The sequence below is a fragment of the Chelon labrosus genome (genome assembly GCF_963514085.1).
Source record: "Chelon labrosus genome assembly, chromosome: 4".
In the NCBI taxonomy this organism is placed as follows: Eukaryota; Metazoa; Chordata; class Actinopteri; order Mugiliformes; family Mugilidae; genus Chelon; species Chelon labrosus.
The window spans coordinates 25,378,444-25,391,830 of record NC_140340.1 but is presented as its reverse complement, the minus strand read 5'-3'; the positions used below and the strand labels follow the sequence as shown (position 1 = coordinate 25,391,830).

Below are 13,387 nucleotides of genomic sequence, written 5' to 3'. Positions count from 1 at the left end.
AATATAAAGCCAGAATACAGTTGCGTTGCAGCGGAATTCATGTTTGCGGGCTCGATCGCTCTGCGCAAAGTGACGCAGCCCATGTAAGGGTATGGTCCTCACGTCTCAATCTTGGAGCCTGCATCATGTTGTTGGCCCCTGCCTGTGGTTTATAGGAACGTCTATCCAACCCGTCCTGCCTCTCCTGACCCGCAAACCAAACCGCAGCCACGTCCCGCTCCACCCCCCCCACTGCTCCGCTCTCAGTCATCGTCCCCTCCTCCGTAGAGGTCAGCCAGCTTCTTGAAGCGAGGGCCCCAGTCGTTGAGGTAGTCATAGTCCTGGTCCCCTGAGCTGGTGGAGTTGAGCGAGCTGACTGAGCCGGCGGTTGAACCACTGCCCTCATAGTCGAACACCAGCAGGGAGTCGTAGGGCGGAGCAGTGGGGTCGTTGTCTGCTGCCCTCAGACCCTGGAAGACGAGAAAGACAGAGGATCAAAGACCTTCAAAACACGCTCTGAGGGACAGTAATTCCTCTCCTGTGTGGTTAAATATATACAGTATAGACAGACACATAAAAAATGGATTTAGGCAAAATAAATATTTGTAGAAATGTTAGAACTGGGTTTTAATGTAAAAAAAAATAAAGTGAATCCAAGAGTTCCTTCAAATATTTAACAACTAATATTATTTTATCATTGAAAAGATAATCTGTCGTGCTGCGTAAATATATGACTCACATCATTGATGTCTGACATGTGTACATGCTTGAATGTCTAGCTCATAAATAGGAAGCAATACAGAAGCAGCAAAACACCAGAAAATGAACCGTATGGTAGAAAGAATTTGAGAAAGGTTTCAGTCTTGAACTTACATCATTTATGAAGTCTCCTATGTCTCCAGGGTGGGGCAGACTGGGTCTGACTGGATACTGCGACTCAGCAATCACAGGCCTCTCATCCACCCTGCGCACTCCTGACGGCTTATTGATGATGTGGTCCAGAGACTCCGGCTGCTGCAACTGGCTCAAGTCGTAGTCCTGGATAAGTCAGAGGATTAGCATCGTTATCTTTTTCTAACTGTTTCCAACTTGTTTCTCTAACTGCAGAAGAGTTATTTGCAGAACTTGTAATTTATTCTTTGGCCATTGTTTGCCACGAGGAACTGACAGACTTGGATGTGTGTTCCAGTTAAGTCTACGAGGACTCATGACTGATCCGCTGTGAAGCTCTGCTATTGTTTTTTCTAATGTTTGTTTCAGATCTTTGGTAATCTGCACTTCTGTGGACTGAGCTATGTTACAAATCCAGGCTACATAGTAATTCTTTGCAGCATGTACCACATATTGACTTTGTAGCTCAGTATTTATGTTTATACTTTATACTTTCCTTATGAACTGATTTGTATTAGCCACTTCCATCTGTTATCTACCATTTAGTTTACAATGAGAAAGTTCTGCAGTAATTATAAACTAGCACAGAATGTGTGTGGAATATTTAGCACAAAAAGATCAGGCAACTAACATTACATGTTTCTGAGAAAACCAGAGCGAACACATTGAGTTGCCATAGATTTGACCTGCATGGTGAGGGTGCAGAAGATGCATGGGACTGCAAGAACTCCAGAGCAATCTGACAGTAAAGCTTAAGCCTTGAGAGTTTATAATCTAATTCCAACGTACAGCGCACACCACAACCCTTCACAGGGTTACAGAAGACGAATGAATGAATGACACACAGCATACAGTATAGTAGCAGCAATGTTTGATTAAACCACAGCAGCTTTCTGGGTCTAATGCACTGCTATGGGTCATAACAGGCTGCTTTAGTGGTTACAATACAAAAGAGACTTCTTATAGTAACAGGAGAAAAGCCATCAGATGCTCATCAAAGTGTGACTTTGTGTGTCAATGTGTTTACTGTGGCTGGCTTATCTTTCTCTTTGTGTAGTGCATCGTGGGAGAATAGGGTTCATTCTCAACAACAGACTCAAACCGCACCTAGTGCTGCTTTGAGTATGCCTTGAAATGATTATTTTTCACTTCTATGTCACTATTCCATTGTCGTAAGTCATAGCACTGAAATAGATCCTGGTAACCCAGAACATGTGCACTGTACACTATATGTTGTATTTAAATTCATAATATACTAAATGGTAGATAACAGATCAAAGGTCTGCGATTCAAATCAGTTTATGGCGCTTGGTTGCTCTTTTAAAAGTGAAGTATAAAAATGAACGCTGAGCTATAAATGGAAATGGAGCAGGCAGTTGAGCTCTATTTGCTGCTCTCCTGTAGATGATAAATAAATGTGCATTTTAAATCCTCATATAGTTGCTTTAGAGTGAAAACAGGCTTCTACTAACTGCAGCCATGCGATGCTAGCTGAAATCCTTGTTGTGTAGTGAACCTGGGTGTCGGAAAACAGCAAGTATGAAAAAGATATAATTATATATTTCCTCAATCAAACTAAAGATGCTGGAGATTGGCAGTGTCGAAAGTTTACACTTATTTAGAAAAAGAAAACTGGATAAAAAGAGGACGTGCAGCACATGTCAAACTGCAAGAAATAGAGTCATCATGTGGAAGAGCGGTGCGCGGTCGACTGTGGAACCCAAACCAAGCAGTATTTTTAACAGCGTCACCATAAAAAGCCTCACTGGCATTTGGTAGAGTGCATTTTGTTCTCCACAGAGTTTATCTGCAGCCCTTATCCTGTCCACAATTAATTTTACGACTGAGGTAGACGGACTAATCTCCTGTGTTCTCTCACTTTCATTGATTTTTCTCTTACCTAGATGAACAACCCATTTGTTGACCTTTGAAAAAAGTAAGAAGCATAATGATGTGACAACTGAACTTGTAAGAGAATATTAATGTTGTGTTCAGAAAAGGCACAAGCACACAGGAAGCATCGGTATGTCAGTCCTTGTTGTATGTCAGAACTACTGTATGCTCTTCTACACTGTTCCTGTTCCATAGTGGCATTACTGCCTCTGAAGAACATGATTAAGATGTTTATCGAAAGGCTGGTTTATAATTAGCTTGACTCCTGACCCCTTAGAGGATATTTTTGAGGTAAGAACCAGAAGGAGTCTTTAAACTGTACTTCAAGTTAAAATTTTTTACCAGTGTTTTGAGTGATGGATGCAAAGATGCTCCACAAACCAATTTACAGTTAGTTTTATATGTTTGGATCCTGACACATTTCAGCTGTTTAACAAACCATGTTTAAATTATAGTTATATAATGAATGTGGTCTTAATGTGCAGGGTTTCAGCTTTATTTTGAGGGTATTCACATCCAAACTGGAAGAAAGGTGTAGGAATTACAGTCATTTTATACAGCTCTCTAGTTTAAGGGGCCCAGAAGTGATCGGATAATTCACTCAAAAGTTGTTTAATGGATAAATGAGGGATTTCTTTTTAATTTCTTCATCAATTAAACAGGTGGAAAGTCTGGAGTCGATTCTAAGTGTGACATTTCCGTTCGGAAAAGGTTACTGTGAAATCGTAAATGTGATGAACTTGTTTCGTTTCCTTAAAACTATCCATCAGAGACACAGCAGGGACAAACCTGAGAGTTTAAGCCTATATTCATCACGTAAGTATGCTTTGGTTCATCTTTTCTGTCAAACTGGCAAAGAGATAATCAACAATCATCCTGCTGAATAACTCACTTGTTTTTATGTAAAAAAAAAATGCTGAACATTTGATGGTTCTAGCCTCTCAAATGCAATGATTTGCGAAAATTTTCTTTCTTATCATGAAATAATATGTTGATGTTTGGATTCATGGTCAAAGAAAACAAGAGATCTGTTGAAATATGTATTGCGACGGTCTTTTCATATATATATATATATAAGTAATATAATACTCTTAAGTATTCATTCATTTATTCATTCATCTTCTGTAACCGCTTGTCCTGTGAAGGGTTGCGTGGGGGGGGGGGGGGGGGGGCTGGTCCCAGCTGTACTTATAAGTATATGATATAAATCAGTTCCTCAAGAACCTAATCAGTTTCTTCAATGAATTGCGTAGTGGCATAATTAAATTATCAGTTTAATTATGTTTTTCTTGTATCTCCTTAGTGTCCCTTAGGAAGTAATAATGTCCTCTAATTAAATTTAATATACTCCTGAGTCCTGACCTATTGTAAGAGACACTAAATACCACCTTTAAACTAAAAGATGAACATTAGTGTTTCATTTCTCCAAGATGCATTTTATGAATTAGGTTGATACAATACCTGGTCCTCCTCTCCTCCTCCTTCCTCATCATACTTGAGGATGTTGTCTCTGACGTCGTCCTCGGGGTCGATGAGCAGCGGCTTCGCCTGCCGCTCCTTCTCTCTGCGCTTCATCCACACCACAAACAGCAATACCATGCCTGCCAAAAACAAAAAGGCAACATTGATTTCATTATTTTTTTTTTTTTAAATCAGCAGTTGTTGTCATTCCCCAAGACATTGTCATGCAACTGTTTTGTTACACTGATGCAAGGATCTGACAGAGCTTAGGCGTTTGGCTTCCACATCGTTGTACTCACTGAGGAGTATTATGATGCAGATGAGTATAGCGATGATTGCTCCGGTGCCGAGGCCAGCTGCTGCTACGGCCCCTGTGGCGCTGCAGTCCCCGTTGTCGTCACAGGGACACACTTTGACCCTGATTAGAGAGCGGTTGGAGAGAGGAGGGTTCCCTGAGTCGGACACAGTGACGGGGATCTCGTACACGCCTGCTTCCAGGTATGGAATCCTTAGCCTCAGCTGAGCATAGTCACCTATGCTCATAAATGGGTGTTAAACAGTGTCAAGGATGGAGGGAAAACAGCACAAAGTGGGGAAACATTACAAGTTGGAGGGGAGTGAGTAGGAGGTGAAAAGACATAAAGGAGGAGGAGGAGGAGAAGAAGAAGAAGGGGAAAATGAGATTAGACAGTGCACTGCAGAGAAATTACATTTTGTTTACTGCGGGATATCGTGTTGTTATGTGCGTAGGTATGACTGAATGACATACCCAATCAAAGCTACACCTAAACAAACTGCACAGCAATCATTCTGACATGTATGTATGCGAGGAGGCATTAAAGATATATTTATAAAAAAACACAATGTGCAACCTTCAGCATCTATCACTCTTTCAAGCTAAGACAAGAGCCTTGGTGGGAGAAGAATCCAGGTATGTGATCAGATTTGTCCTCGAGACAACTGCTGTGATACATCCATCTGAGAGGATTGGGTGACAGATCGGCTGCTTGGGGGACAGAGAGATGAATGGGTCTCATTTGTCACAAACGATAGCTCGTACGTCAACACTGGATGGCATCCGCGTCTCTCACCGGGAGCTTTGTGACACATTTTGTTAAACTTGGACTTCTCTCAGAGCTTACAGGAATCACTGGTCCCCCGATTAAGCGACACTGCAGAGGGGTGTCTCCCCTCATTAAGTTTATGGTTTCATTCAGTTGGGGATGCAGAATGGTCATCTTTCATTTCTCCTACATTTCATCAAAAGGCTCAATTTTAAACACAATCTACAGCATTTAATCACCGCTCAGTCTGGAAATGGTCCAGTTGCGTCGGACGCTGGCAGGAAAAGAAGGCAGCTCGAAGACAAACGGCCCGACGTTGGGGTCGGCGTCAGCGTCTGAAGCTGTGATGTTGATCCTAGAGTTGGGGCGTGCGCGCTCGCACACTTGGGCCTCCCGGGGTATCAGCACTGGTGGGTTGTCGTTCACGTCAATCAGGTAGATCTGGAGGGTTCCTGTCCCGCTGGCTTGAGGCGAACCTGAGGGGAGGCGAGAGGAAAGAGAGGAGACAAAAGAGGAGATGGTGAGATAATAACATACAGCAGTGAGCCAGAGGAGTAAAGATAAAGTGATTGGAGATTGAGAAAGAAGCAAAAAATTGGAGTTGCTGTGGGAGACTGTGTGATGAGAAAGATGAGAGAGCTCCATAATACATTTTTCTATCTGCTTCATTGTGGAGATGTGAGAATGAGATAGAGGCAAAGAAACAAGTGGGAAGAAAAAGGTTTTGTTTACTGAGTTGCTGAAAGCGGAGGGACAATACTGTAAACATTTGTAGTGGAGCACCGGCATAAATGATGAAATTACACATACGTTTCCAGGTCTTGTGTTTAGAACTCGCTGCGCTACGAAAAGGCTGAGGGGAGAATCATGTTGGAGGGAACGACGCTCACATAAAGATTGCTGTTATCTGCGCTCTGCAAAGCCCACTGGGAAATGACTTTAAACGCTAACCCTTGACTACATCCAGCAGCATGAGCTCATCATAACTTATTTAGGTTTTCTTATGATTGCCAGGACAGAGTCGAATCAGGTTGGGAGATGCTTCTCTTTGCTGTTTTATACACCGTTAACAGCAAAGCCTGTAATACGCTTGGATTACAGCACACAGTGTTACTGAACTGCTCTTTAGCTGACAGAGAAATACTGTTGAGCCACCTTTTCGTGTTGATTCTGAGCAACACGGTGCTTGGAATGAAGGTCTCATTGCTTCTCAAGTGTGCTGCTTGATTTTAAAAAGGCAGAGCAATCCTGGAGGTGGTGGTCAGTCGCAAGTTGGTGAAACTTCAAAACAGTGCAAACGTGATTGTACTCTAGAGTGAGGTTAAGGCTTGGGCTGAAAATAGAAAAAAATGAAACACCTATATCCATCTTCTACTGATTACAACACAGTCTTGATTTGAAATATAAAATAAGATTTTCTTAAATGCAAGGCAGTAATTGGTACTCCAACTTGGTTTTGGTCATGTCATAAGCTGCAAAGGTACTGGTCTAATGTACAATCAGAAATAGAAAATATACTGGGTCAGAAACTGGAAATGGACCCAGTGTCTCTTGTTTTGGACTTCTCTTCCAATAACCAAGAGTGAAAGGCCGGCATAGTGTGTTGTTTGATTTAGTGCAACTTAAACATCTTACGCCCATACTACACTCAAAATCAGATTCATTTGATAAAGTTTGGGAAACTTATTTGAATTATTTGGAGCCTGATGTCTCCGAAGTTTTCCGAAGTATCCTGATACAAGAGGGATGAATATACACTGATCAGCCACAATGCAATGTTTTGGACCTGGCATTCATATGGATGTTACTTAGACATGTACCACCAACCTGGACCAGACCAGGCACCCCCACCCCATAGCAATAGATGGATTTTTTAATGGATTTCAGAGCAGATTCATTGCTAATTTGTTGTAAACGTTAAAACGAATAAATATACATATGTATAAAAAAGCTTGATACTCTTGCGCTCATCAACTGTGAATGTGATTTAACCGTGACAAGAGTTAACGGCGCTCATGCACAGTACGGCACCAGCACGTTTCCACTAACACAGACATGACAGTCAGATAACTCAGCTACAGGTGCGCCTGAAGCCAGTTCATGCAATTACTGGAAATTTTATGAAAAAAAAATAAAAATTAAATCTTTCTGAGGAAAGAAATTTCACGTCTGAAACTATAAGCTGAATTTCAGCCACATCAGGAGCTAATTTTAAACACATGGAGTTAAAGTTTCCCACCAGTCTTGGTAAATATCATCAAGGGAAAGATGATCACAAGAAATAACTGACGACCATGAAGCAGTGACTTTTAAAAGTAATCTCTGTCTGCACTTCTATTGTGGTAATTTAGTTTGAGGAAAAGCAATGATTGTCGATGGATGGGTAGGAGGTACTGCTGAAAAAAAAAAAAAGTTCAATGCAGCACATTTAAAACAAAGCAGATGAAATGGACATGAACTTTTTTTTTGGCAGTTTGGATCTAAATAGTGCACTACAAATGGAAACGTATTCAATTACATCTTGGTTTGAACTTGAGCTAGCTCTATTGAAGTGTGCGTTTGCACAATACTGTATGTGCCAAAGCTTGAACCATTTTGGTCTCTGCTGTCCTGTCTGGGTTCCGACTTTCAGTGTTCTACAGCTAACATATACAGTATGAGTTGCTCAAAAGTAGTCTTAAAATCAGGATAGTATATTTCCACATACAGTCATAGAAAGTGGATCATATCCAGGGAGACTCTGCATTTATGTCCACAAATTCAGTAAAGCAGGTATGGTGATATCAAACACTTACTGTATATTTGATGTCGTCAAGACATTAAAAGTTCACTCAATCTCAATTACAAAGACCTTTCATTGTTTACATAATATACACTGTTCTAAAAGGATCACTGAATCAGTATTTTGCAGATGATACTCTAGTTTTACTGTAAAAGGCAGGACATTCACTTATTTTACTGCGGTGCTGCAAATTTCAATTGCTTGAAGTGCACAGGCGATCACTAACATCCTTCAGTGATGCTACTTCTGCTCATAACATAAACTGCACATGAAGAGGGTGCATGCACTGCCCTGCTGAACAAACACTGATATATTGTGGCCTTGATATTCACTTGACAACTCCCTGCACACGAACTGTCAGCCAGCGGAGCTAAATTACAGACGCAGTGCAGCATAGAAAGAGTTTAGTCCGGTAGCTCATCAGTGGTGTATTTCAACTTTCCAGTATCTCACAGTAACTTGGTGCATCAACTATGTAAAGGTCTGATGCTTCGGGCCCCAAGGCCCATCGACCGCCTTGTCGGTTATGATTGGCTGGGTGCTTTGTTGCTTCTTACGCTTCGCTTGAGTAGAATAAGTAAAGAGAATTTCAATCAAAGTGGAATATATCCCCTTGCTGACACTAGGCTCCAGAATCAATAGGCAGTCAACACTTTGAGCTTAAGTTGGTGTGCTTCAGGGCAACCAATTCCTCACTGGAGTAAAAACACCTGGATCCCTCATACTTACGCACAGAGCAAGCATCTCTATTGTTGTTCTTCAGCTCTTTATCTTTGTACACTGTAGCAGCAGCTGAGGCTGATAGGTAGTGTTGCTTTCGTCAACGAAAACTATGACTAAATATTGTCGTCAACGAACCTTTATCACGTGACTAAAACGAGACGAGACGTAACGTAAATGCTGGTCATGCGACGATGACTATAATTAAATGTATAATGCAATATTGTTGACGAATAAAAACGAGACTAAATGTGGTTTACAAAATAAAAACTATGCTAAAATGTCTCTCCATTTTCGTTGACCAAAACGAGACGAGACGAAATGTTTCAACGTTATTTTGTCATGTTTAGTCGCGTTATTATTATTATTTTGTAGTTTTTCTGTTTCCTGTGTCCAGAGCCCGTTTCTCTCGCAGGCGACGTCACTTCCTCAAGCTCCACTCGCGGCATTATTTAGAAGAGGGCAGCTGCTCCAGTGAGTCTGCGACTCTGCGTGCGTGAGTACTGACTAGCGAGACAGAGAAAGGGAACGATGGCCGGCCAGCCGGGGGTCTTTGGTAGAAGAAGAAGAGAAGACATTTGGAAAAACTTTAAATACATCTAAGTGGAAAATAAAACCGAATGTCTTGTGGTGAAAGATAGGGAGAAGTGCGGCAAATAGTAAATAAATAGTGCGGCAAATAGTAAATAAATAGTAAAATAAATATGTTGTAAATTCAAATCAGCGTCTTCCGTGTCTGGAATGGATGTATTCTTGAGTCTATAAGGTAACAATAATATAATAAGAACCTTGTTTGAAATAGGTTTGGCTAAAAGAAAATTTTGGTTTTGTCTATACTACAAGGTATTATAAATAGACTGGGTTAAACAGAATTGCATTACTAAAAAGAGACTAAAATACAATTTTCATTGACTAAAACTAGACTAAATGTCATCAGTTTTCGTTGACTAAAACTAGACGAAAATGTCATCAGTTTTCGTCGACTAAAACTAGACGAAAATAGTCATGGATAATTCTGACTAAAATAAGACTAAAATGCTCAGACTTTTAGTTGACTAAAACTTGACTAGACTAAAAAGAGTATGAACATGACTAAAACTAATAAAAACTAAAATGACAGCTTGACACAAAGACTAGACTAAAACTAAAATTAAAACAGGCCGCCAAAAACAACACTACTGATAGGATGTTCATTGACATATATTATGCTTTGTTTTTACTACAATACAGTATCATTCACAGTTCATCTGCACTATAGGGTATCTGGCAGGAGAGTAGCACATCTATAATGTATTTAACACTCAGGACCTCTTCCTTGTCGTTCTTTCCTTCAACTGTTGGTTTGTTTGTGGGTTGTAAAATGATTTCATGCCATTTCATATTAATTTTATTAAATGCAATAGAGAATAGAGTAGAGCTATATATAATTTTATGTATTATCTTATGTTCCTCTAACAGGGTGTATATTTCACGTATGTTTACAATCTACAGTATCTATTATTTTGTCATCTTCACTGTCCATACTGTTTCATAAGTACATTTGCTTGGCTCTGTTCTGTACACACTGTGGCTCTCCCTGAGGTTTCTTCAGTTGCTTGGACGTTAAAGGTTTTATGAGAATTTTGCTTGGCCAAATCAGTAGTCTAAGGAGAGAGGTTGTGGTATGCTGCACAGATTTTAAAGCCACCTGTGGCAATTTTGTGATATTGGACTATGTAAATAGAACTGACTTGATATGAGGACTGTTTTCCAATCGGTACAAGCGACTGCAAATACTCAGCAGTCACCCAGCACTGTTACATCAACATTATCATCTTCCTAATGCCTTACAAGTCCAATATAACACCACACAGATATGGTCCAGATAGTGGTAAGTGGTAATCACACAGTGGTAAGCACACACACATTCATGGGAGCAACTCAGGTTTCACTGCCTTGCTCAACGACACAGCGACGGACCATGTATCTGGCCCAGTGGTGGTTGGAGCCAAAAGTACAAGACTGCCCTTGTGAACAGAAATCACCAAAGTTGTACCATCTGGCCTCAACAAGGACCAGTGTTCATGGAAACGCATCCAATATTGTTATCAGATGCATTTATTGATTTGTTTTATCTCTTGGTAAATTTGATTTGTTAATAATTTTCAAAACAGATCTTGGGAGCATGAATGTCTGCAGCACAAGATTTCATGGGAATGCCTGCAATTTATTCAGTCTGGATGAAAGTGGTACGTAACCTGAGAGACAGTGCCGTGACTTGATGGTCAAAACATGCCACTGTTCATCAGATCATCACAACACACACACTCATCCCGACTTACCAGACTTACCATTGTCGAATGCCAGGAACGTTGCCTCGTACACATTGTTTTTGACATAAATGGACTCTCGGTCGAGCAGGGCCATGGTGGTGATCTGACCGTTGGTTCGGTTAATCTTCAGCCAGTTAGCTGGGTCTGATAACTTAGAGTACCTGCACACACACACACACACACACAGACACAGAGAGAGAGTGAGACAGACAGATCTCAGTTCATTAAATCCGAAGGCAAACACACACGTACATATTCCACATAATGACTTTCACAGCCTACTGTTTCGTGAATGCCAGTAGAATCTTTTATTTGTTCATCCAAAATACCCATTATCAGGTTGAATGTTCATTACCATAATAAGCAATACCAGCCAAGCACCTTTGAAATATTACGGTGACATGGAGAATGGAACATACGTTCGTGGAGCTCATCATAGCAGCAGCTCATTAGCATGAAGACCGATGAAAACCTGAACCCATATGCAGAACAGTCAAGCAGTGCTCTTAACAACTTCACTGCTCTTTGTACCCACACAGCCACCGCAGCGTCTCTCAATGCCATCTCCAGTTGATTCATTCTCAAAGCGGAAAGTGACAGCTGCAATTAAAGTTTATAAATCCCATTAACAGTGACGAGTACTCTTAACAATAGAGCGGACGGAGGGAGCGCTTCTGGCCTAATGAGAAACGATTAATGGTGAGAAAGGAGAAGTCTCACCAGTAGGTAGATGGTCAGCATGTGACAGCAACAGCAGGAGATGTGGTGAGAGATAGAGGAAGAAAAATAGAGAATGTAAGAGAGATCGGAGGTGTGCTTCTGTCAGAGTATTATTGGAAAAACGTGATGAAAGGGAAAGGAGGCCTAATTAAAGGAGCGCGTCGGAGGTCGACAGAAAACTAATTCCACAGACTCTTGGACTCGTACACTCAGCAAACAGCTGAATAACAGAGAAAAGAAAACTTCCTCTATTTATACAGTGTGTTTGTGGAGAAAAATAAATAAACAGATGAAAATAAAACCTAGAATCAAGCAGAATGTAGCCTGCAGGGTAGATGTTTGCGTGGCAGAACTGGCACTCTCATCAACTTCACGTTCCAAGATGTTGCCTGATGCTGTGCTCTTTTTTCAAGTGGCATTGTGAAATGTCTTAGTTTACTCCAGAGGACTTTTTAGTCTTCTCAAAAGAAGCGTTCCATAAGCTTTAAAACCAATGTTCAGTCTGTGCTCCTGATGACCTCCTTCAATGAATATAAAAAAAAAATGTTTTTCAATCATTGATGGCTTTTTCTCACTATGAAAGATACTCATTTATGCTTGAAGCCTCAGGGACACCATTTGTATAATGTGGTTAAATAATTTATTTTTTATATTTCTATGTCATCATTTGCTGATAATAGCATTTATTCTGCAATTCTACACCTCCCTAATCCAAAATACTGCTATTAGGATTCCTGACTTTAAACAGTTAGTTATCTAATAGGAAGCATGGACAGTCTAGTGAAATGTGCCACTGAGTTACATCATGGACATTTTAGGATTCAGGCGTCTGAAGTGCAAGAGACTAAAAATCCTCCTAAATTTGCTCTGACTGCTTGAATTTTTTAACATTCTTCTTTAATTTGTCTCTGGAGGATTTTCCAGCTGTATAGAAGTGAAACGAAATAGCTGGATTTCATCTTCAGTGCTGCAACTAAGACCTTTGACTAGTGAGGAGCCCCCGACATGACCTCACATCACAAAAATATGTGCAGGGCTGATATTCAAAACCTATTCAAGAACATACAAATACATATGGAGTCAATCATGCTGCCACTTCAGTGACCTCTAACAGTAAAACCAGCTAACATACAAGCTTAGCCTCACATCCTCTTCCCTTTGCTTTCCTCAAGAGAGAGAAAAAAGGCAAAAAACATGAAAAAAACAAACAAAACACAAGCTGGCTCCCCTCCCATCCGCTGCTCACGCTCAGGCCTTTCAGTCACGCTCTGTGGTGGCTCGTGTGTTTGTGTTTCCGTGTCTGTTGTGTGTATGTTGTGTGCAGGTTCAAGCTAGGTCACCTAATGGGAATACAGGAGTGGAAGAGACAAGGCTGTGAGCTGAGCATCTGCTTGCAGGCTGCTTTGGAGAAGACAGCGGCTCTGAGCCCTCGTCAATAGTAGACATAGTGACTGACAGGGAAGACAGTGACAGGGTCAGCGGGAGCAAGAGGGAGGAAGGAATGAGAGAAAAGAGAGAGTAAAAGAGGAGTTGCTTCAAATGCCATGAGAGCTCAGCCCTGTTGG

General features: G+C 40.9%; 1 protein-coding gene across 1 annotated transcript in view; it reads right to left on the bottom strand.

The window, feature by feature from the left end:
• Positions 1 to 242: 242 nt before the first annotated feature.
• The window catches only part of cdh4 (cadherin 4, type 1, R-cadherin (retinal)), a gene marked incomplete at its 3' end in the record, with an annotated part of 183,504 nt that continues 170,359 nt past the window's right edge, over positions 243 to 13,387 (bottom strand). Inside the window, exons 12-17 of the mRNA XM_084543582.1 lie at positions 11,112 to 11,263; positions 5,528 to 5,764; positions 4,524 to 4,757; positions 4,225 to 4,364; positions 853 to 1,017; positions 243 to 449 (exon numbers count right to left, since the gene is read on the bottom strand). Coding sequence (XP_084399708.1) covers positions 243 to 449; positions 853 to 1,017; positions 4,225 to 4,364; positions 4,524 to 4,757; positions 5,528 to 5,764; positions 11,112 to 11,263 — 1,135 coding nt within the window. The remainder of the gene's footprint in view (positions 450 to 852; positions 1,018 to 4,224; positions 4,365 to 4,523; positions 4,758 to 5,527; positions 5,765 to 11,111; positions 11,264 to 13,387) is intronic.